The following is a 23,901-nucleotide window of genomic DNA, read 5'->3' as shown; positions in this document are numbered from 1 at the left end:
AACAAATTACAAACAAACTGCAGAGGCACTCCACGCATAAGCAGTTTTGCGAATTGTATTATAGGATAGTAAGGGACCAGTCGAAATTTACATAAGGGGGGGCATGGAGGAAAATAGGGGAGGGTCATGCCTTTCTAATTTTGGTCCAAGGGAGGGTCAGCTAATTTTACTTTGAATCCAAGGGAGGGTCATGCAATTTTGAATTGATAAAATAGTCCGTTTTTTATATACCTTTTTAGTACAGCAGAACAGTGGTCAATGACCCCTCTCCATTTCAAAGGATACAAAGAATTCAAATCAAGTAACACCTTGTCTATTTAGAATCAATGACGGTCGTTAACAAGCCATCAACGCACAGCGAGTGTGAACGACCCAGTCAAATCTATTCAGCGTCTTAACGATGGTGGTTGAACAATTAAGCAAAACTTCAACAGGCGTTATTGGAGAGATGCATTATAAATAGGCCTACTATAACTGGATATTCATAATCATTTGAAGTAATTGATGTGATTAATGTGGATCTATATGGACAGTTGTGTATAGATGCCTAGCTCCACAAGTAAAACCAGAAGCATCAGGCCATAATTGATAGCCTAATTTGTTTTATGTAGGCAACAGTGTAGTTGTAGTCACTGTAGTTGATAATTAAAAGGGCAGAGTGACAAAAGTTTTAAACTACTGGTTACCAAATATTCAACTTTCTTCAATCTGACCAGGATTCAATGGGTTTCCCACATGTAAGATGAGAACACTATCCATTCTGCTACCACTACTACAGATACACTGTGCATTTAGCAAGACTGACTACACTACAGCAATGTTCTAATCAATGTGGAAAGCAAAACATTGGACATATCAGTTTTAAATGTCATGTTGTATTTGATGGGGAGGGTTAGGGGTGTCAAGAATTTCACAATACGATACATGATGTTGGGCATGATATCGATATGATATATTATTAATGTTCTTTTCTCATGTATCATCAACATTGGCCATCATCTTATAAATAACGTTATAAAGCAAGTTAGAAACAATTACAAAGTGCTTTGTACACACAAATAAATACATTTGTGCAAGCTTAATGGAGAAGTGAAGTTCTCACTAACTATAAACCCATTGTTTCAGAGGACAGATAGACACTAATATAACAAATATAATATAATATAAGACTGCATAACTATACATTCCACAAACCTCATATTTTTGTCATCTGGACTTTACCAACCAAGTGCAGCCTAGTTATTTCCAACAGCTAAAACAAATCTATAATACCAGATACAGTATAATACAATCTTAGATTAGATGTAGGCCTATTTGAGAGTGCAGATGCATGTCACATTAACGAGCGTCAACGAGCATCAGCTGACACACAACACCTCCCCTCTGCAGTGCTTTAAACTGAAAGTGACTGACTGGAGTCTGTTTCATTTCTCTCCAAAATACCTTGAATATGATGGAGGACATGATTAATAATTACTATGATTATGATAAGCTTTACATTTCATATCATACAGTAAAAAATCCTAACTTTCACCGGCAAAAAAAAAAAAAAGTGTTTTTTTTTTGTATTAAAAAAACAATAAAAAAAATATTACGATACAGTATGACATCATGACAATACCTATCATCACATTTTAATACCACGATAGGCTATATCGTGACACAATATATCGTGACACTTCTAGGCGGGGAGGGTTACTCTTTTTTTTGTAATCACTTGGGGAGAGTCATTGATTTTTTTTTTTTGTCAAAGGGAGGGTCATGGCCTTTTAGATCAGGGCACATACATTTCCTCCATGCCCCCCCTTATGTAAATTTCGACTGGTCCCTAAGAGTACAACTAACATTAATATAAAATCAATATAATATCAAACATTATTTGGCAGAAACCTCGTATCTCCATATTTCACCTTCTCATGTTTTTCCTCATAAATGAACGTCCAACTCCATTGTACACAGTGTTGCGCAAAAGTAGTGAAAATAGCTGATCTACAACCATGTGAGCTTGTAGATATGCTATTTTAGATATGTTCTTAGATATGCTATTTTGGAAACAAAATTCAAGTTGAATTAAATGTTGTTAAGTTTGTCTGTGGGTTTTATAAACTAGATTTTCAGGCCTGAAAATCTAGATGCCTAAATGTCTCTGAACAGAGCAATTGTAGCGGAATTAAGGCCATTTGACACTGCTGTAACACTATGTAGTGTCCCATATGTGGGCAATTTAGTGTGTTTTGGTGTGGCTATTCTCATGTCACATCCCTGCACAGTGTTTGTGCCAAGTATGGTGCAGATCGCAGCAACGGTGTGCCTCGACAATATGTGGCCCCTGGGGGGCCCTATCTGCAGTAAGATGGTTTGTACAATGTGTGGCCCTCAAGGGCTCCTGATAGCACTAAGCTGGGTTACTACTCTTATTTGATGAGTGTGTGCTGGTATTATTCAGACAGTACTACTCTATTTGATGAGTATGTGCTGAATCAGACAGTGCACTCTGACACTGACCATAACTATCACGCACGCACGCACGCACGCACGCACGCACGCACGCACGCACACACACACATACGTGCACGTGCGCACGTGCAGACACACCGCTTCTTTAAAGGAAACAATTTGGAAGTCCCCAAGGACATGAGTGCAATCTGACACTGACCATAACTGTCACACACACACACACACACACACACACACACACACACACACACACACACACACACACTCGCGCGCGCGTGCATGTGCGCACGTGCGCACGTGCGCACACACCGCCTCTTCAAAGAAAACAATTTGGAAGTCCCCAAGGACTGAGCCACTTGGGAAAGGAGTTTCAGTCGAAAGTGAAACAAAAAGGCGAAGGCTTTATAAGCAGTGACAGACGGCATCCCTCTCATCACACTACTGTGGCTACTGTGCTGCAAGAGCTGAAGATTGCATCACCAGCACACCTCCAGGGAGAGAAGCATCACATCACAGACATTTATTCCACCTCATTCAACAGAGACAGTGAGCCGAGATGGTTGTAGGATCCACTACCAAGCTACTGCTGTGTCTCCTGGTCGTGTACTGCTGTACTGTAGGTGAGTTCTCTCATAAACATTTCAATATATATTGACATCTGAGTAAGTACACATTTTAAAGTCTTTCCAAATGCTGCACTCAAGTTGTGGAATGTCTGTGTTTTCATTTATATCCTATCTTTGATAAGACTTGTATCTTGTGAGTGGATGTATTTCTTGCAGTTAGCTTTAATGTTCATCTTTTATATTGAATATGCAATATTCATATTCATTATAGAGAATTTATGTTATTAATTTTACATTGTATTTATCATAATTTAATGTAGTATATGTGATTCATAGTGTATTTTAATACTGTTATTATTTAATGATGAGACGGGTGAAAGTCAGCAAGTTATAAGTGTTACTATTTCTTGCACTACCAGATGAAACTGAGCAGAACACTTGTGAACACAAGTGTTTCCCGTGTTTACTTTTATTGCGGATGCACGTGGGTGTTTGTGGAAGAAAAGTGTTGCTTAATACTGGACCACTGCCAATATTCCTTCACCATCCACCATGTGTGATGTGTGATTTAAGTTGTTAATATTTAACACACCAGAATAGCCAGTCTGTCCACTTGTATGCAACCGTTTTATCACGTACTGTCTCTCTCTCTCTCTCTCTCTCTCTCTCTCTCTCTCTCTCTCTCTCTCTCTCTCTCTCTCTCTCTCTCTCTCTCTCTCTCTCCTGCACTTGACCCCATGGGCTGTGCTGTGTACTGGAACTTGTTTTTGACTGTTCTGTGTCAGGCAGGCACACCTTTTAATTCATTCTGAAGCAATTTGACACTCTTTCTAAGGTTTAGACTCTAAACCTTAGAAAGAGTGTCAAGTTGCTCTAAACTCTAAACTTTAGAGGAATGTCTATCCCAGAGTTACAGCAAGGCCACATTGTGTTTTTTCATATCATGTTTCAAAATCTCACCGCCACATGTTGGAACACTGTTCAAGGTTAAACTTTATTTGTCAGCAATACCAATTACAGAGTAAAAGGCACGTGAATTTCATTATGTGCTAAAAACCAACGCAGCAGCTAAGAGTTAACATTACTAACTCAGTGTTAAATGTGATCTGTGTTAAAAACTAAGCTGCATAAATTCATAAAGAATCTATTATCTATATTAAAAATCTAAACTGCCTGAAAGTACAGCGTGGCTAGATTTTCTGACACTAACAATGAGTATACAAGTAAGTTATCAGTTATTTCTGTCTTATGTGTCATTTCACAGTGACCGAAGGCCACGGCACATTGTTTGACTGCTGTAAAGCGGTCTCAGGAAACCCAATTAGAAAACAACGGGTCAAAGACTACAGTCACCAGGTTGCCAGACAGGGCTGTGACATAGATGCCACCATGTAAGTATTCTATTGATTCATACCGTGTTGAGATACTATGTTAACAGCAGTGGTGGAAAAAGTACTCAAATGTTTTACTTAAGTAAAAGTATCAATATTGCAATGTAGAAATACTCTGTTACAAGTAAAAGTCCGGAATTCTAAATTTACTTGAGTAAAAGTACAAAAGTATTGGTATCAAAATGTACTTAAAGTACCAAAAGTAGAAAGTACTCATTATGCAGAATGTCCCCATTTAACAAGTTTTCAAATGTATAAAATGTATTAAAAATCTTTTGAAAATAGCAGATCTACAAGCTCACAGTGCGTCGCGATGCGACGCATTTTGAGCTTGTAGATCTGCTATTTTCAAATGGACAAAATGTATATAGTGCTGAAGTGGTTAATGCATGTTTTGTATTAATAATCAAAATCTACAAAGTAACTAGTAACTAAAGTTTTCTAATAATTGTAGTGGAGTAAAAGTATAATATTTGCCTCTGAGATGTAGTGGAGTAGAAGTAAAAGTATTGAAAATGGGAAATACTCCAGTAAAGTAAAAGTACCTCAAAATGTTACTTAATTACAGTACTTGAGTACAAGTACTTACTTACTTTCCACCACTGGCTAACAGTTAGTGATAATTCAGCAATAACACGGCACGGTATTGGAGGGCACAAGTGCTTGTTTACACCCTCCCTAATTATCAATGCACTGTACAAAAAAAGACATACTTATAGAGGCCTGTCAGATACATCACTCTACAATGTAAAGTGACCTTAAGAAATAGATCTGTTATTTAAATTGTATCTCAACATACAATCCATATGTAAACAAACTATTTATAACTTCCAAATGTAAATAAAATCAGCATTTATACATATCATCACTGTCTGCATTTGCATTGGGTGTAGTAGAATACATTGTGCAACTTGAACCACCAACCGAATGTGTACATACATTTCTACTTGTTATTGTGTTGAAGGAGAAATGCTATGACTATCATTATTCATTCATCAAAGCAATGACATAGATGTAAATGGACCCTTACGTGTCAATTGTTACTGAGGATTGTGCTGATTGTCCTTTGCAGCTTTATGACCAGAAGGGATAAAAAGCTGTGTGCACCTCGCAATGAGTCCTGGGTCCATGAGCTGATGAAACATGTGGACGATCTGAAGACAAGATGCATGAACAACAACTACAAGGTACCTGGTTTAAATGTGATATAACATTACAGAATAGAGCTAGTTGTTAACTGACATTCAAATGAATCTGTTGCCAAATCTACACTATAATAAATCTCTGTAAGAGAATACCAGCACTGCACGGAACAGTCCTTTTAAGGCACTTTTATTTATAATTATTAAGTGGGCATGGTATGCTGCAGCACTTTCTTCTTACCGGGTGCACTTTCTTACCGAGCACCCGGTAAGAAAGTGAAGTATTGTTGAAACGAGTTGGAGTCGTGCTCGCACCCTTGATTCCAAATCTACAACTTGACATTTGTAGGGAGTAAAGGAAAACCCTACCCTAATGACATATAATGCTGGGGCTTATGCAATCACACTTTAAACTAACTTCAAGATATCCCTCTGTAGTGTGAGATGCTTCCTATATATATGCAGGTCAAATTCCACTGTTCCTTTCAGTACAGTCAGATTCAGGAAAATAGTCACCTTTGACACAGTTTGCACTCAATTCTCAGTTAGCCTTGAAACTGCAGGGTAGGGAACCTCCATGCACACGTGCATGCGTACGTAGTGAGACGCAGGAGTGTCATCATATGTGGTTTGGCTGTCGGCCAAATCGTAATCTCTTCAGTAAACTGTGAAACCACAGTTGATGATGACATGCTCTGTGTAGGCACCAACATACAGTATAAACAGCCTGGTACTTCACTCTGAACAAATTATCAGCATGTACGACTCAAGTTCACCTCACTGCTCAGAACTTCTTAAAGAAAAAAAAGAACATGCATTAAACACTATGTAAATATACTTATTATGGAGCAATGAGTATTGAATAGTGTCTTAACCACCCCCCTCTCTCTGCTTGAAGGAAAAACGCTGCCAGGACCTGAAGCCCAAATGAAGTGAAACTGATCCACCATCTTGTCCAGCTCCTAATTACGACAGTCCCTGCATAGTGATTGATTTGATTAATTTGACATAACAGATTACATACAGTATGCTGCCCTACAAGGCCAAAGTGCAGTAACTATAGCCTAAGCAAAACGTTTAAAACACACAACGTATACATTTTAATTTTTCCCAAGGTGCAAAGACAGTCCAATTTCAGACAGCCAATTACCAATGTTTTTCAATTCATCACTTAGGGTCTCTACAGTGTTCTTGTCATCGAGTTGATGGCATTAACAAAAATATTATATTTAATTTCATTTCATTAAACGGAAAGAGCAAATATTAAGGACACTTCCCTGTGACTCGCCACAATTAATTTCTCCAGCATCAGATAATAATACAATTCCATTCATTTATTTTTTATTTTACGTTTATTTTTTATTTTCAATTAGGAAAAAAAAAATGCATTAGAAGGATATATCAGTTACCAAAACTGTGTTTTCAATGTGTCTAACGTAGTTCAAATTGAGTTTGAAGTTCCATCCATCCATCTTCAACCGCTTATCTGGAGTCGGGTCGCGGGGACAACAGTTCATGCACAGAGCTCCAAACTTCCCTTGAAGTTGATTGGGCTTATATAGTGTATGAGGAGGGCGTGTCTAATCAAATACATTTTAAATATCAAAATATTGTAGCAAGCAAATTAAAAACCTGAAAATGTATTTCTGTTAACTAAAGACCTGGGGAGACAGGAAGATTAACTGTTAACCACTCTAGTCCACATGCAATGATTACTATTGGAATATATTGTAAGTAAGTCCCTACCTAGTCCCCTGTTGTTGTCAGCTAGTCCACACTATTGTATCGCATCGCTTCGCATTGCTTCGCATTTCATCGCATAAGTCAGTGGTTTTAAAACATGTATATCTCGGACTTCTAAATTTACATGTATTTGGCAGCATCTGTTGTTACACATTTTCAAATGTATTCCAATTTGTCAAGATCTTTCAGAACTTTTCTAAAATAGCAGATCTACAACCTGTAGATCAGCTATTTTTGAATAGCCTAAAATAAGGTTAAAGTGGTTAAACTGATTTTGTTGCTACATTAACTCATTTTGCTGGGGAACCCCAGGAATCCCCTCAAGGATCCCTGGGGGTCCCCAGACCCTATTTTGAGAACCACTGGCATAAGTAAGTCGGAATGTTAACACTTATTTGTACAAAGCCAAATCACTTACACACTTTGAAGCATTTTAAAATTAGGGTAATAGTGTTTCCAATTAGGATGATGGTGTTTCCTGTCGATACTAAGATGATACAGGTGTTTCCTGTCTATACTGTTAGGTGATAGGTTTTTCCCATAGATATATAAACGTAGATATACTGTAGGCCACCTCATTGGCCACTGTTGTTCATTGGAGCAATGTGTAATTGCTGCCGCCATATTTTGTAGGGAGAGCCGTGCCTCCTAATGCGTGCTCCATGTACTGTACGTCTACTGAAGCAGGAGGTCTTTCTAAAATCATATTCGTCATAACTGGCGGAATTCTCAAATTATTTTCACACGGTTTGGTTTGTTACAAATGTCAGACATGTAGCCTAGTTATGATAGGATAATGGTTAAATTAAAATGTGTGTTTTCATATATACCAAAACACCATATCTTACATAGATAATACTAATGGTTATAATACAGAAAATTTGTTTTAGTTTCAGGTACTTTTAAATATTTCTTGCAGTGGCAAGCTGCCCTACATATTATGGGGGCGGCGTTGACGTGCGGCCCAGTGGCCATGAGGCTTCTATGTATTTATTTCTATGGTTATTCCTATCAGGGTCGTCTTTTAATTATTTCTTCTGCACTGTAACTTTATTTTAACTTTTTTATTTGTTTTTACTGAATTCAAATGTCCTTTTATAATATGTTTCTTTTGCTTACTGTTTGTATGTAAAGCACATTGAGTTGCCCTGATGTTGAAATGTGCTATACAAATAAACTTGCCTTGCTTTGCCTACAAACAGATTTCATGTCATTAATGTAACAGAAAGAACAAAGGACGTACTGTAGGATCCTGTGGAATACCACAAATAATTTATCCTGTAATGTGCTGTTGATACCCATTCACTTTTATTAAAATAACAAAAAAAGTCCAAACGAAACATGACAATCCCCTCATACAATATATATGTCTATGAATTGAATACCAAGGCCCTCATTGGAAACAAGTCCGCAAGGACTTTCATGAACGGACCTGTTAGACAATGTATTTTAAATGTAACTGTGCTGTTTTACATTTTTTGCCTTATAAAATATTCAATAAAAAAAAACCTTTGTGAATGGGCACTCTCTCTTGATTGGCTGAAATTGGCAACCAACCTGCAGTGACATTTAAGAGAACATGAGGCACAATTATGTTTTCTCATTCCTTTATTGATATTGTGACATTCCATTCAAAACCAAGCAAATTAAAGCCAAAATCTAACATCTGAACTTCAAACCATTCATGATCAGGGGCCCAGATCCCAGGGGGGAAGGAACGGATAGAAACACAACAGTGGAGCTGAAAAACGGAAAGATAAATAATCACCTCAGACCACCCTAGAGGGTTTAGGCCCACCCATCACCTCAGACCACCCTAGAGGACCATGTCCACCCATCACCTCAGACCACCCTAGGGGATCAGGTCCACCCATCACAGGGAAATAGTGATGTCATGATGATCGTAACACATTAATTATCACACATTATAAATTATTACATAATAATAAATGACTTATGGTCAATTATAAAATAATAAAGCCTTTTTCACAAACATGGTTGACTGACTTCCATTCAGATGGATATTACTATTATGTTATGAAGAACTCTGATTGTGTGTGTGATCATTTATTTAATGTTTCAATATAGTGTAGAACCGAAATATTATGTTTGTGTTTTCTGACGACAGAAACTATACAAAGTAATTTGATGAACCGCACAAACTAATTGGGACTCTAAACCCTGACCTTTAACCTCACATAAACTATGTCTATAAACCTAACTTTAACCCTAAACTTAACCTCACCTCAAAACCACGTCGACCTGGGTGAAACACCGGGAAAAGACAGTAATTATCGTTAGCCTTAGCTAGCCAATTAGCATTTTTAATTGTTTAAAGGACACATTAGTGAAAAAGGTTGATGATGTCATCATTGTGCTGCTGTTATGAGTATTTAAAAGCTGAATGGACACACATGTATTTCCTCCTCTCTCCACCAGAGGGCAGTGATGACTCTCTGCTTCTCTGAAAACACACCCAGGTGTTCTGTGAAAAGACAATAAACCATTAAGAATCAGAATGTATTAACTGTGTGAACACTTTAGAATAACCTCTCCTTATAATAGTAAATCAATCATTCCCAAATTATTAGTTAATGTGTTATTTATAACTTGTTAAATGTGTGTTAATGGTTAAAGATTTAATAATTTTAAACTATGCTATAAATGGTTAATAGATCATGAACAATGTATTAGTAAGGTTAGGGTTAAGGTTAGGTTCATAGACATAGTTCATGTAAGGTTAAAGGTCAGGGTTTAGGGTTAAGGTTAGGTTTGTAGACATAGTCTATGTGAGGTTAAAGGTCAGGGTTTAGGCGCCATCTGGGCGACACACCAAAGGAAGAGGGAGTCCCAATTAGTGTGGGCGGTTCATCGAACTGATGAAAACACACACACGCCCCCCCCCATCTGACCACATTGTCATCAGTGTTGTCTGATACAACAAATCATTTGATTATTACATTTGATTATTAGATTCATCATTATAAGAAATTAAGCAGAAGACACATGATAATGTGAATTCACGCGACCGGGATGGTTTACCAGGCTAGTTGTTTCACTTCTTACACAAGCATGTTGTTTTGTGTGTGTTTTATACACTTTTATACATAAACAAAAAGAAAAAACGTTCAGTAAAAAGAAAGAGGAAGTGAACCTGGGTGTGTGGGAGGAGTCTAAAGATTGTCATTGGTTGTCGGCACCAGAATACGACCTGATAGAAGAAGAAGAGAGACAGTTAATACACACAAACAAATGAATTCTATGTACTGTATTGTGTGTATTTCTCCATAAAATGCATAAATGTACACACAATAACACAATAACATTCAGTCATCAGAACTAATGTGAACATTTGACTCTTATTTAGGACTAAATGTAACACTGATGTATTAAAGCTAAATGTGACAACATAGAACACACTTTGACCTCTAACTAGGTCGTCTGAACTAGTCTAAACCGGTTAAGGTTCTAAACCAATATAAACCAGTTTAGGTTGTGGCTTTACATGTTTGTTTGTTTGTTTGCATTTCTGTGAGGGTTCCACATGTCATGTGATCCTCTGTTGATCTGACCTCATTTCTTCCACTGGTAGTATAATAATTAATGAAACATGTTAATTAAACATGTTAATCACCTAGTTTCTTCCACTGGTAGTGTATTTTTCAATTAAACATGTTAATAAAACATGTTAATCACCTCGTTTCTTCCACTGGAAGTAGATGAATCCAGACAGGAACAAGACCAGACCCAGAACCAGACCTGATGCTCCCATGGCCACCTTGTTCTTCACTGACTCTGGCATGGAGTCATCTGACAATACAAACATCATATCATATCATATCATATGATATGATATGATATGATATGATATGATATCATATCATATCATATCATATCATATCATATCATATATCATATCATATCATATCATAGTATATTATTACAGTAGATTAAAACACCTTGTTCTTCACAGACTCTGACATGGAGTCATCTGACAATAAGCTACAACAACCAAACACAATAAACAAATATAGCTGCAAGCAGCAATGAGCGGGTTCGAGGGATAAGGCAGGGAGAGAGAGAGAGAGAGAGAGAGAGAGAGAGAGAGAGAGAGAGAGAGAGAGAGAGAGAGAGAGAGAGAGAGAGAGAGAGAGAGAGAAATTGGACTGACTGTACTGACTGAGCCATTGGATAGACAGAATTGGATTTCATGTGTGGTAAGTTATCATACAGCATGGATTGCTTATTATATATCTACAAGCTCATAACGCGTCACATTGTAGATCGGCTGTATGTTGTTACTGTAGGTGTTGTATTAATAATTAAATGTGCAAAGTAACAAGTAACTAAAGCTGTCATATGCAGTAATTGTAGTAGAGTAGAGGTAAAAAAAAATGTGTAAGTAAAGTAAAAGTACCTCAAAATTGTACTGTGCATTGTATGCACTTGTATTGGTACTTGAGTAAATGTACATAGTTACTTTTCAGCACCATTGAGGAGCCAATGACTGACAGGCTAGGTACCACCAGGTGCACTGATTGCTAGAGTGCAGAGGGACATGGGTTGATACTAATGGTCTTAACTCAAAATGTATATATCACACAGCTTAGATTGTTTGATTAAATAGGAGTGTGATGTAAAAAAAATCTGTAGTTCATCAAATGTCAATGTATATTGTTTCTTGTGTCTGGGTAGCTCAGTTGGAATCGAATCCTGGCAAAAGCAACACAGCATATGAGTAATTTAGTTCCCTGGTGTATAGAGCATTGTTGACTCAATTGTTTGTTAATGTTGCTACCCTTTAAATGGCCATGGCCAATAACGTGGCATTGGGCGCTTAAAGTTAAATATTTGAAAAATTACACATTATTTAAAAGAAAAAGCCACCAGGCCACTAATGAGTTGTGACAGGTGTGATTGGTGATGAGTGAGAGCAGGTGAGAGGGGTGGATCCAATCCATGGGAATAGGGGGAAGGTTGCTGAATAGATGACTCTTTTCTACAGCCACCCTCACTAACCTTAACCTCAGTAAAACAACGACCTAACCTCAAGAAACACTATTTGTAAAACTAAGAATTCTAAATGATGATCACCTCAAAACATTGTTGAGGACAGGGCTCGAACCAGTGACCTATAAATTCACAGGCTGCCTCTCTTCTCATTGAGCTAGAAATATGGCCTCCCTGATGGTGTCTGTTGATATCTATATGTTTTTCCGTCCGTTATGAACCAAGCCTCTGTTTCACTAACTGCTCTAGATCACTGGTTCACAAAACATTTACCAATAAAGATTTTTGTCTCCTCGGAATGGATTCTAGTGAAAATAGTCGATCTACAAGCTCACAACGCGTTGCTATCTGAAAAGTTGTGAGATTGTAGATCGGCTATTTTCACAAGAAAGTATGTCATACATAAAAAACAACTACTCTCAAAAAATCATTTCATGTTATATTTTTTAAATTGCACATGTCTGAATCAACAGGGTCATGTTTCGTACAATGCAATTTGAATGTAAACTGTAATGAGTGGGGTTTGAACCGGGGACCTTCGGAACAAGAGGCTAACACTTTACTGATTGAGCTATTCAAGCTACAACCTTAGACAGTGAAAAAGGAGAATCCAACAAAAACAAAATGGGGGATGAAGTATGTCATACATTGAAAATAACTATATTTAAATAAGCATTTCATGTTATATTTAACAATTACACATTTATTTATTGATACGGTCATGTTATGTGCAATGCAATTGAGATGAAGTTTGCATGAGGTGAGACTCGAACCAGCTACCCCGTGGTTGCAAGGCATAGGGTTTACCAATCAGCCATTGGCCCAACAGACCTGAACCGGTGAAAAAGGAGTTCACATAGATGACACAGTTTCACGCAAATTGTTCATAAATCCTGGGTTTAAATGTTTTTCAAACTGCTCAATATGGCGGAAAATCTAAGGGCGGAGCTTACTGGTCAAAGTGATAGATGTGTTCCTCATGAGTCAAGGCATATGTGTAAGCAAGTTTCATGGCTGTCGGCCCTCTAGATTACTGCAAAGTTTCAAACAAATGTGAGTCTGCATGTATGTGTTAGGGGCAGACGAATAATTTTCATAAAACTGCAAAGTCCAAAGTTCATGTGTAAAACGTTTTGTGCGGGTTGCTCAAAGATCCCAGGAGGAGATAGATTTTTACTGTTTTTCATATAATTCAAAATGGTGGGAAATCTAAAGGTCAGAGGACAAAAGTCAGAGTATGAAAGTTGTTAGACATGAGGAGACGCATGTGTGTATTGAAGATTCATGGCTGTAGGTCAAACAGAGCATAAGTTGTACCTGTTCAAAGTCAATTGAGTGAAATAGCGCCACCCTTTGGTCGATGGTTGTGAGTTTCGTTTCTTAGGCATAGCCCTCTACCATATTGCCGAGTTTCGTAAAAAGTTACCACACGGTTAGGCCAGAACTGCAAAAACGGCGGAAGAGGAAAGCCAACAGTTTCAAAGCGGTTTCGGGCCTGATAGGCCTCGAACCCTCAATAAACAGACGACACAGTCATTGTGAGTCTGTTCAGTAATAATGAGTCCAACCCTATTGGTCCAGTCCTTGAGGAGTTTGTCACCTGATGTGACATGTCCTTCTTAGAGCTAAATACATCCAAAACAAAGGCTATGATGATAGATTTTAGAAGACATGAATCAACCTTTTACTATAATGTTTATAAACCATGCTGTGGAATGTGCAGAAAGTATCTTGGGACAGAGTCATAGACTCAGAACTGTGAGGCAGTTTGTAAAAAAGAACATCAGCGCTTGTTCTGTCTTAGAAAACTGTCTTGTTTTCACATTGATAAAACCATGATGACTCTTTGATCTGTTTTTATCAAATCAATCTGGTCTTTAATCTGCTTTCATCAAATCAATCTGGTCTTTTATCTGTTTTTATCAAATCAATCTGGTGTTTTATCTGTTTTTATCAAATAAATCTGGTCTTTTATCAGCTTTTATCAAATCAATCTGGTCTTTAATCTGCTTTTATCAAATCAATAAGCTCATAGCGCGACACCGAGTGCCGCGCTATGAGCTTGTAGATCTGCTATTTTTGAAAAATCTTGAACATTTGCGCAAATGTTTGAATATAATTTATAAATGTATTTTTTTAAACAACATTTTTAACTCAAACCTTTTCTTCTGGAACAACATATTTTGATGGGGATCAGCGGCCAAAAACATATCAATTTGGGGGTCCTTGACAAGAAAATGTTTTACCACCACTGATTTTTTCAGAAAAATTAAGAAATATGTTGAGAGACATTTGACAGTTAAAAATGTTTGCTTTAAAAATAAATGTATTCAAAGATTTGCACAAATGTTCACGATTTTTCAAAAATAGCACATCTACAAGCTCATAGTGCGGCACTCGGTGCCGCGCTATGAGCTTTTATATCTGCTATTTTGACAGTAGATTACACTAGATTACAGTAACTGACCCCAGTCCATCTTGATAGGCGCGGTCAGGCTGGGATGTTCCACCATGCATGTGATCTTCTCTCCTGATCTGTAATACAAACACACACACACACACACACACACACACACACACACACACACACACACACACACACACACACACACACACACACGCACACACGCACACACGCACGCACACACACACACACACACACACACACACACACACACACACACACACACACACACACACACACACACACGCACTGGTAGTACCAGTAGAGGTGTCTATTAGTTGTGTATTTCTATGTATAGGTGTCTGTTAGGTGTGTACCTGGGTGTGTACTCCAGGTAGGAGTGGTACTGGTAGTACCAGTCTCCATCAGACAGCTCATCAGTAGAGGAGAGACCAGAGGTCAAAGGTTCTTGACCTATCCACCAGGTCACCAGGATCACTTTAGGATAGAAGTCGTAGCTGCTGCACCTCAACATGTGAGTGTGTTCACCACGACGAGGGGGAGTCTCTGACTTCAGTCTCACTTTGGGCTCCACTCCTAAAAAAGATGATGATGATTGATTATATTTTTTATTATATACCAGTCATAGGAACATGTCATTATAATTAACAATTGTATATCATCCAAATGCGATCCAAATGATCCAGAAAGCCGCAACACACTTGGTCTTCAAACAGACAAAATGTTCAAGAGGTGGTGCCATGGTTTTGCACTTTTTCTGTTTTTCATGTGTCTATGAGGTTGATAGAACTTCATAAAGCCCCCCGGTGGTGTTTTTATGGTGTTTTATGTCTTCTCTGACTATTTGGAGTTTCTTCCTGGAGGCTGAAACCTTGAGGGTCAAACATGCCAATAGAGAAACAGCGCTTTAGTGACATCACAAAGCCATACCCTACCCCTCATTATCATAACACAACAGGTGTGGGCATGAGGAGGAGGAGGGACAAGGACAGGTGGGTGGTGCTAAGGTGGTGGAGGAGGTGCTAAGGTGAGAACCAGGTATACTTAATGAACTGGAGGCGTGTCCACATAAAAACATAATTTTAACAATTTCTGTACACTTTTTTGTTGTTGAAAAAAATCCTTACATAATAATAATACCTTATGATCAGGTTTTAGGGTTGAAAAATATCATGGCACCCCATCTTTCACATTTCCCGGCTCTCACCCGTTTTCCTCTCTCTCCTCTGGCTCCCAGTTGCTGCCCTCACAGAGCTATGACACCCCATATCTTCAAGACTCTACTCCCTTCTCTAAAACACCCTGGTCAAGGCTCCACACGTCCTAGACTCTTCTCCCTTCTCTAAAACACCCTGGTCAACGCTCCACACGTCCTAGACTCTTCTCCCTTCTCTAAAACACCCTGGTCAACGCTCCACACGTCCTAGACTCTTCTCCCTTCTATAAAACACCCTGGACAACGCTCCACACATCCTAGACTCTTCTTTCTTCTCTAAAACACCCTGGACAACGCTCCACACGTCTGAAAATCTTCTCCCTTCTGGCTCCCAAACGGTGGAACAAACTCCCCATTGCAGTTAGAGCTGCATACTCACTCCCAATCTACCTCCACAATCTGAAGACTGTAGCACTAGACCTAGCCTTGATGACCTTGCAGGCTTATGCAAAGGTTAAAATGTAATTTAGATATCATGTTATGTAGACAGATGCCAGGTTCATTGTAGACCTGGCATCCTATAGTTTGGATAGTTTCAATGTACATAAATATATATTTTGTGTTTGATATTATAGTGTTTAGACTGATGATATAGGTTCTTGGTTTACCTATGATCCTAGATTACTATTTCTATGCATTTGATGTATTACCTTGTGTTTTCCTTACTTACTGTAAATCACTCTGGATTAAGAGCTTCTGATAAATGCCTACATTGCAATTGTAAGTGTCAATGTTTGGCCACCAGATGGCACCAGATAATAACATTTCTTAGAGTACTGTAGATTCTACAATAGTCTACAGTTTTCTACAAAGTAGAATTCATTTATATAATTTAATTTAAACATATTAAATAATTCATAGTTACACAGTGCTTTACATAAACAACAATAAACCAAGCAATATCATGTAATGAAAATAGTTCAAACGAACTAGAGTAGAAACAAACAAAACAATATATAAATACACATAATCCTGCTAAATATTACTAAAGTGATTAAAAACATACAACACAAACTATTAAAGACAATAATTAAAATATAAAATCAGGTGGTGAAATGAAGTGTATAGAGGTGTGTTTTAGCCTGCATGGTTCTTTTTAAAGTTCATTTAAAAACATTAATCCTGGTGTCTCTGTTTTAGGCAGGTCATTATATGAGGGTGAAAACACTCAGAAATAGATCTATATGTTTCATTTATACTCTGTCTACGATGGTGACACCACATGTTGTGAGCTTGTAGATCTGCTATTTCCACTGCGTGATGACTGGCGGTCTCTCCGGTAGGAGACTCAAAGAGTCTCCTTTGAGTCTCCTACCGGATACATTAGCATCTTTCCACCGGTAATCAAATTATTGTCTCAGGAATGAGACAAAAACTAAAAAATCTCCATGAATTCAATGCCTCATGGGGTTTAATTGATGGAAAATAAGTAATTTTTGGGGTGAACTACTCCTTTAAGTGTTTAAGAGGATCTGAAATGTTTCTCAGCAGATTAAGTAATGTTTTATAATCATTATCAGATCAATATTAACACCATTAATCATCTCTGAATAGAATCATGTGATTTCATGTTATAGTTTATGAGGTGATGAGTGTTGAGTGCTGCTCTGAGATCAGCTCACCTCTCTTGTTCAGAACAGAGGAGTAGACGCCCTCAATGTTGTGTTTGCAGAATGCCTCTCGTTGTGCTCTCGACACAGCCAGTACTGTAGGATCTTTATTGAAGCGCTCTGCGTTCTTCACACCAAGCTCAGTGTATCCAACAAACTGATCTACTCTACTGTCCCACCTGAGGAACTCATCACCATCGAAATTATATGACTGTATGAACTGTATGTCCTTCAGCTCACTGGAGTTAAACACACAGCGGGCAGCATGATAGAGCATATATCCATCTGGAAATATAATGAAAAATGTCATTAATGTTCAGTTTTATTATCATCTGTATCATATCAACACTAGGCTAACTGCCCCCCATCGGCCAAATATGTCACTACATAAAGTCTAAATTAGGTTCAGGATGTGAAATCTGGCATTAAAATGTTTTGAATGTATATTGAATATCTTAAATACAATGAGATGGAACTACTAGAGTTTTTTCTCTCTATGTGTCCAGATGTCTAGCATGGCTGAGTAAACAAGGACTCTGTCTGTCTGTCTGTCTGTCTGTCTGTCTGTCTGTCTGTCAGACCCCATCATGTATTTCCAGGATAACCCCTTTCTTTGTACCTTTCTTTGTACCTGATCTGCTATTTGAAAATAGCAGATCTACAAGCCCGTACGAGCTTGTAGATCTGCTTTTTTCAAACATTTTAGTACTTTTATTTTTGGTACCTTAAGTAAATCTTGATGCCAATACTTTTGTACTTTCACTCAAGTAAATTTTACTTTACTTGTAACAGAGTACTTCATACTTCATTGATACTTTTACTTATGTAAAACATTTGAGTATTTTTCCCACCACTGACTCAGTCAGCAAACAAGGTAAATAGTCACATAAGTAGAGAGTAGAGAGAACAATGTAGAGCGTCAAAGAAACTATAGGATACCAGTATCATTATAACAATCAGCTGAGTTATATTAAACAAATAAAGGTCATTGTTTATACTGTAATTAAAGCCTGCATTGCAAACCTAAATGAAAACACTAAACTGTTGCTTTTGAATTTAAATTGCAATATTTGATATAACCCCCAAATGTATCAAATAAATCATCATTCAATTCAAATAATTGAATGAGTGCATTGACTTCTGGGGGGTCCCCAGATAACTTTTTTGGGGGTCCCCAGATGATTAGCTTAATAGGTGACATTGTTTTCTCACTCAACAGTAAACAAACCAACATACAGTATAAGTGGATACAGGGTATCTGCACATTTATAAAGTGACAATTTAATTACTTTTAAGACCTTTTTAATAGCAAATTGGCCAAATTGCCAAATGAATAAGAGAGAGGCTTACTTTGTGAAAATAACCGTTCTACAAGCACACAAAAATATGATTATTTTGGGAGGTCCCCAGTTTAAATATGACAATTTTGGGGGGTCCCCAGTTCAAATAGGATTATTTTGGGGGGTCTCCAGTTCAAATAGGATTATTTTGGGGGGTGTCCAGTTCAAATTTTGGATTAATTTTGGGGGGTCCCACCCAGTTGAAATAGGATTATTATTTAACCCCCCCCCCCCAAAGTGATAGGCCACACCCACAGCTTCAAACCAACCCCCCAAGGTGATAAGCCACGCCCACCCCCAGCCGACAGCAGATCTACAAGCTCATAGCGCGGCACCCGGAGCCGCGCTATGAGCTTTTTTTGTATTAATCAATAAATGAAACAACCGTAAAATAACATTAACGACACACTCTACCATCCTTCAGTGGTGGAAAAAGTACTCAAATCTTTTACTTAAGTAAAAGTATAAAAAATTGCAATATAGAGAAATACTCTGTTACAATTAAAAGTCCGGAATTCAAAATGTACTTGAATAAAAGTATTTGCAGCAAAATGTACTTAAAGTACCAAAAGTAAAAATACTCATTATACAAAATGTCCCATTTCAAGTTTTGAAATGTATACAAATCTTTTGAAAATAGCAGATCTACAAGCTCACAATGCATCAAATCGTGATTAGTGACGCATTGTGAGCTTGTAGATCGGCTATTTTCAAATAGTAGGGGGCACTAAGTGAAAAATCGTTACGCGGCGGATAAAAGCATGAAATTTGATACAGATGTCCCTTGGGTCATCCTAACACATCCTAGAAGGGGTGCCCAAAAAAATCTTAAACAGGAAGTGAGTTATGGACAAAATCCAAAATGGCCACCTAAACTGTTGACCGTTGACTCAAAAGACACCAAAAGAATCTCCAAAAAGCATAAAATTTGGCACACATGTCCCTTGGGTCATCCTAAGACATCCTAGAAGGGGTGCCCAAAAAAATCTGAAACAGGAAGTGAGTTATTGACCAAATTGAAAATGGCCGCCTAGTGTTGTCGATTGACTCAAAAGACAACTAAAGAATCTCCAAAAAGTATAAAATGTGTCACACATGTCCCTTGGGTCATCCTAACACATCCTAGAAGGGGTGCCCAAAATAATCTGAAACAGGAAGTGAGTTATTGACTAAATTGAAAATGGCCGCCTACAGTGTTGAAAGATGATGCAAGATACCTAAAGAATCTCATAAAAGCATGAAATGTGGTACAAATGTCCCTTGGGTGATTTGAACGCATCCTACAAGGGGTGCCCAAAAAGGTTTTAAACAGGAAGTGACCGCCTAAAGCAGTTGACACAAAAGAAAACATAAAGGGACGTCATAAAAGTGTATAATTTGGTACGTACATTGAGTGCTTCTTAATATATCCTAGAAGGGGTTATTTGTTTGTTTGTTTGCTTGTTTATTAAACTTTTTAGGAAAGGGACCATGTTGAAGAAATTCTAAATGGCTGTTTAAACAGTTGACCATGGCAGTCTGCATATTATGCAGACTCAATACGACAGGTTAAGCAGTGCATAACCTGCCGTATTTTGTAGTCTACCTTCTGTTTTCATTTCTACATCACTTATTTATTTTACTTTCTGCATTTTTTTTTATTGTACTCTTTGAATCTTCTTTATTTATCTAACTCTCTGCATATTCTTATTTATTTTACTCTGCATCTTATCTTACTCTGCATATTCTTATTTTACTCTCTGCATCTTATTTATTTTATACTCTACATCTTCTTGCTTGTTTTACACTTAATCTTCTCATGTATTTTCTTCTTGATCATTACTGTTTTTTTGTGATTAGTGTTTAGTAACTACATGTATTCATGTGTGCCATTTCGCAATTACCAGCACATTGGCATAATGCTCTGCAAGGTAACCCAGCATCCCGGCATCTACACTTTCTCGAACAGAAGGGCTCAGCTTTGCAGCCACACTTGAGTTCTCTACAAATTTAAGCAGCCTCTGGCAAGAGTGTCCATAAAGGTGTCCACGAATCAGAGACTTTAATCCATCCATATTTGTCAGGAGATGGTAGAGACTGCATTGCTTTCAGGCTTCTGGACCAAATGCCAGATTGGCTGCTCGATTTGAATATTGTAGCAGTGCAGCCCGTGTGGGAGGAGTGTTTTCCATTGAGAGACTATTAAAACTTTTTTTTGGCACCCCTTAGGATGCATTCAGATCACCCAAGGGACATTTGTACCAAATGTCATGCTTTTATGAGATTATTTTTTATGAGTGTCTTTTGCATCATCTGTCAACACTGTACACGGCCATTTTCAATTTAGTCAATAACTCACTTCCTGTTTAAGATTTTTTTTGGGCACCCCTTCTAGGATGTCTTAGGATGACCCAAGGGACATGTATGCCAAATTGTATGCTTTTATGAGATTCTTTAGTTGTCTTTTGAGTCAATAGATAACACTGTAGGCGGCCATTTTCAATTTGGTCAATAACTCAGTTCCTGCTTAAGATTTTTTTGGGCACCCCTTCTAGGATGTCTTAGGATGACCAAAAGGACATGTGTGCCAAATTGTATGCTTTTATGAGATTCTTTAGTTGTCTTTTGAGTCAATCGACAACACTAGGCGGCCATTTTCAATTTAGTCAATAACTCACTTCCTGTTTCAGATTCCTTTGGGCACCCCTTCTAGGATGTCTTAGGATGACCCAAGGGACATATGTGCCAAATTTTATGCTTTTTGGAGATTCTTTTGGTGTCTTTTGAGTCAACGGTCAACAGTTTAGGTGGCCATTTTGAATTTTGTCCATAACTCACTTCCGTTTAAGATTTTTTTGGGCACCCCTTCTAGGATGTTTTAGGATGACCCAAGGGACATCTGTATCAAATTTCATGCTTTTATCCGCCGCGTAACGATTTGGCCATTTTTTGTGGTTAGTACCCCCTACTAAAATGGCCTATAGGGCTGAAGTGGTTACTGTATGTTTTGTAATGATAATCAAAATCTACAAAGTAACTAGTAACTAAAGTTTTCAAATAATTGTAGTGGAGTAAAAGTACAATATTGGCCTCTGAGATGTAGTGGAGTAGAAGTAAAAGTATTGGAAATGGGAAATACTCGAGTAAAGTAAAAATGCCTCAAAATTGTACTTAAGTAGGCTACAGTACTTGAGTACTAGCCTGGTAAACCCTCCCTCCAGAAATCTCATTTGTATTTTATTTCAGGAGTGAGTCTGGCCTGCAGACCTATATGGGCAATTTGGCTGTGGGCTGGAGCTGGGCGGGAGTAATGTAGCTTTGATGTCCAAGTGGCCCTTTGATGTCCAATTAAGCCACTTTAGGCTGCAGTGATTATCACCAGGAGTAATTGGTTTGTCTTTGATGTTAATGAGCAGCTTGTATGAAAGGTGTATTGATTAATGACGTGTGAACCACTCGGGTTCCACCTGATTGGCCTACCCCCGCTGTCAATCACAAAACAATGAGCGAGGACGCTGATTGGCTCGGTTATTTGGTAATGCACTAGAAACGCCCATACAAGCCTTCATGCCAGACTCACTCCTGGAATCAAATGGAAATGAGATTTCCGGAGGGAGGGTTTACCAGGCTACTTGAGTACACCTCACCTCTGAAATTTAATTCATGAATCACAGGAACATTTTGATGGTAATCTTGGATTTTGACATGATTCATATGTCTTTTAATTGAAAATCCAAATAAATAAAGTAAAGTTTATCAGATATGCTCAGTGGTCATTGGTCATGGGCCGCGGTAACACGCCGTCCCACCAGTCTTTTGAGCAGGAGCACGCACACGCACATGCATCCATTAAAACAACCCTTAAAATCACACCTCAACAAAGGCTGCCGACTGCCGGGTGTCACACCAGGTGAATTAACATAGGAATGAGCCTAGATGCATATCAATTGTCCATTGTGTGACCTGTAGTGTAGGTGTTAAGCCACGTGCGTGTGACCTCTTTAAAATAGTGTCCCACCAGAGATAGATTCACCAAATCAACACTGGATACGCTTCCTCAGATAGTTTTTGGATGGTATATTCTTAAAAAAAAAAAATCTGCACAGTATACTACGTATATAGTGTAACACGGTAGAACACACCACTGCATCTATAGTTGTACCATCTACACCTCACCTACAGCTCAGGCTGTACAGAGCAGATACTAATGCATAGATTTGTAAAAAATAAATAAAAATAAAGCACCGTGAGCACATATTCATGTTTACTAGAAATACATATTATTTAGAACATATTTCACCATAAATGCTTAATATACATGTTTAAACATTTTCGTTAATGTTAAATATATTCAACCGTTTTAGTTAATAACTATTGTGTTCATAGTATTCATGTACCTTTCACTGGTGGTTTCTTCATGGCAGTGAGAATGGTGTCCAGGCTGTGTTTGCAGAGCGCCTGCTGATTCAATATGGGGCGGCCATAGCTGAGTGGTTAGTGAGCCCGCCTAGGGAACCAGCTGGCCCTGGTTGCCCCAGGTTCGATTCCAGGCTATCCCAGCATATGTGCCGATGATATGAAATTTGTCCCTGAGCAAGACTCTTAACCCCAATTGCTCACAGGTTCTCATTGGAAACAAGACCGCAAGGACTTTCATGAACGACCTGTTAAAAGGAATTATCAAAAAATTATCAAAGCTGCTTCATAAGCTCCTGCAGGGTAGGTCACATGATCTACAAACGGAGGCTGAGGCTCCACCACCTTCCCTTTGTTGTAGTCTGCATACATCATCACTTCACCATCCAGTGCATGCATCCACTCTTTATATGAGTCTTTAACTGTGTCTGAACAGCCAATGACTTGAATGTACTCATGGAACACTGGAAATAAAACAAATATAACATTAAATTCAACAACAAACTTCTTCACAGTGACAATAACACATAATCATCATGTTAAACATTCATGTTTGCAGTGGTGGAAAAAGTACTCAAATATTTTACTTAAGTAAAAGTATCAATA

At 38.1% G+C, this 23,901-nt stretch overlaps 2 protein-coding genes across 4 annotated transcripts in view; one reads left to right on the top strand and one right to left on the bottom strand.

Moving 5' to 3' along the window:
- Nucleotides 1–2,913: 2,913 nt before the first annotated feature.
- Nucleotides 2,914–23,901, top strand: part of LOC308087958 (C-C motif chemokine 20-like) — a 37,991-nt gene continuing 17,003 nt past the window's right edge. The window contains exons 1-4 of one of the 3 annotated variants that reach the window (XR_013933391.1): nucleotides 2,914–3,077; nucleotides 4,288–4,414; nucleotides 5,487–5,601; nucleotides 6,455–7,800. Coding sequence is in view for 2 of the 3 variants with exons in the window: in XM_080432224.1 (XP_080288350.1) it covers nucleotides 3,014–3,077; nucleotides 4,288–4,414; nucleotides 5,487–5,601; nucleotides 6,455–6,487 (339 nt within the window). In the remaining variant the exon portion in view is untranslated. Of the gene's footprint in view, nucleotides 3,078–4,287; nucleotides 4,415–5,486; nucleotides 5,602–6,454; nucleotides 8,499–23,901 lie in introns of those variants that run through there. The other 2 variants (XM_080432224.1, XM_080432225.1) reach the window with 2 other exon arrangements.
- LOC308087955 (H-2 class II histocompatibility antigen, E-S beta chain-like) overlaps nucleotides 8,890–23,901 on the bottom strand; it is a 16,757-nt gene continuing 1,745 nt past the window's right edge. Inside the window, exons 3-9 of the mRNA XM_080432221.1 lie at nucleotides 23,277–23,759; nucleotides 17,573–17,845; nucleotides 15,091–15,310; nucleotides 14,777–14,844; nucleotides 10,996–11,109; nucleotides 10,454–10,510; nucleotides 8,890–9,784 (exon numbers count right to left, since the gene is read on the bottom strand). Coding sequence (XP_080288347.1) covers nucleotides 10,473–10,510; nucleotides 10,996–11,109; nucleotides 14,777–14,844; nucleotides 15,091–15,310; nucleotides 17,573–17,845; nucleotides 23,277–23,298 — 735 coding nt within the window. The 5' untranslated portion in view covers nucleotides 23,299–23,759 and the 3' untranslated portion in view covers nucleotides 8,890–9,784; nucleotides 10,454–10,472. The remainder of the gene's footprint in view (nucleotides 9,785–10,453; nucleotides 10,511–10,995; nucleotides 11,110–14,776; nucleotides 14,845–15,090; nucleotides 15,311–17,572; nucleotides 17,846–23,276; nucleotides 23,760–23,901) is intronic.

The sequence above is a fragment of the Gymnoscopelus braueri genome (genome assembly GCF_963280865.1).
Source record: "Gymnoscopelus braueri genome assembly, chromosome: 7".
NCBI classification, from domain to species: domain Eukaryota; kingdom Metazoa; phylum Chordata; class Actinopteri; order Myctophiformes; family Myctophidae; genus Gymnoscopelus; species Gymnoscopelus braueri.
The sequence above is the reverse complement of the archived record's forward strand: the minus strand, read 5'-3'. Positions and strand labels throughout refer to the sequence as shown.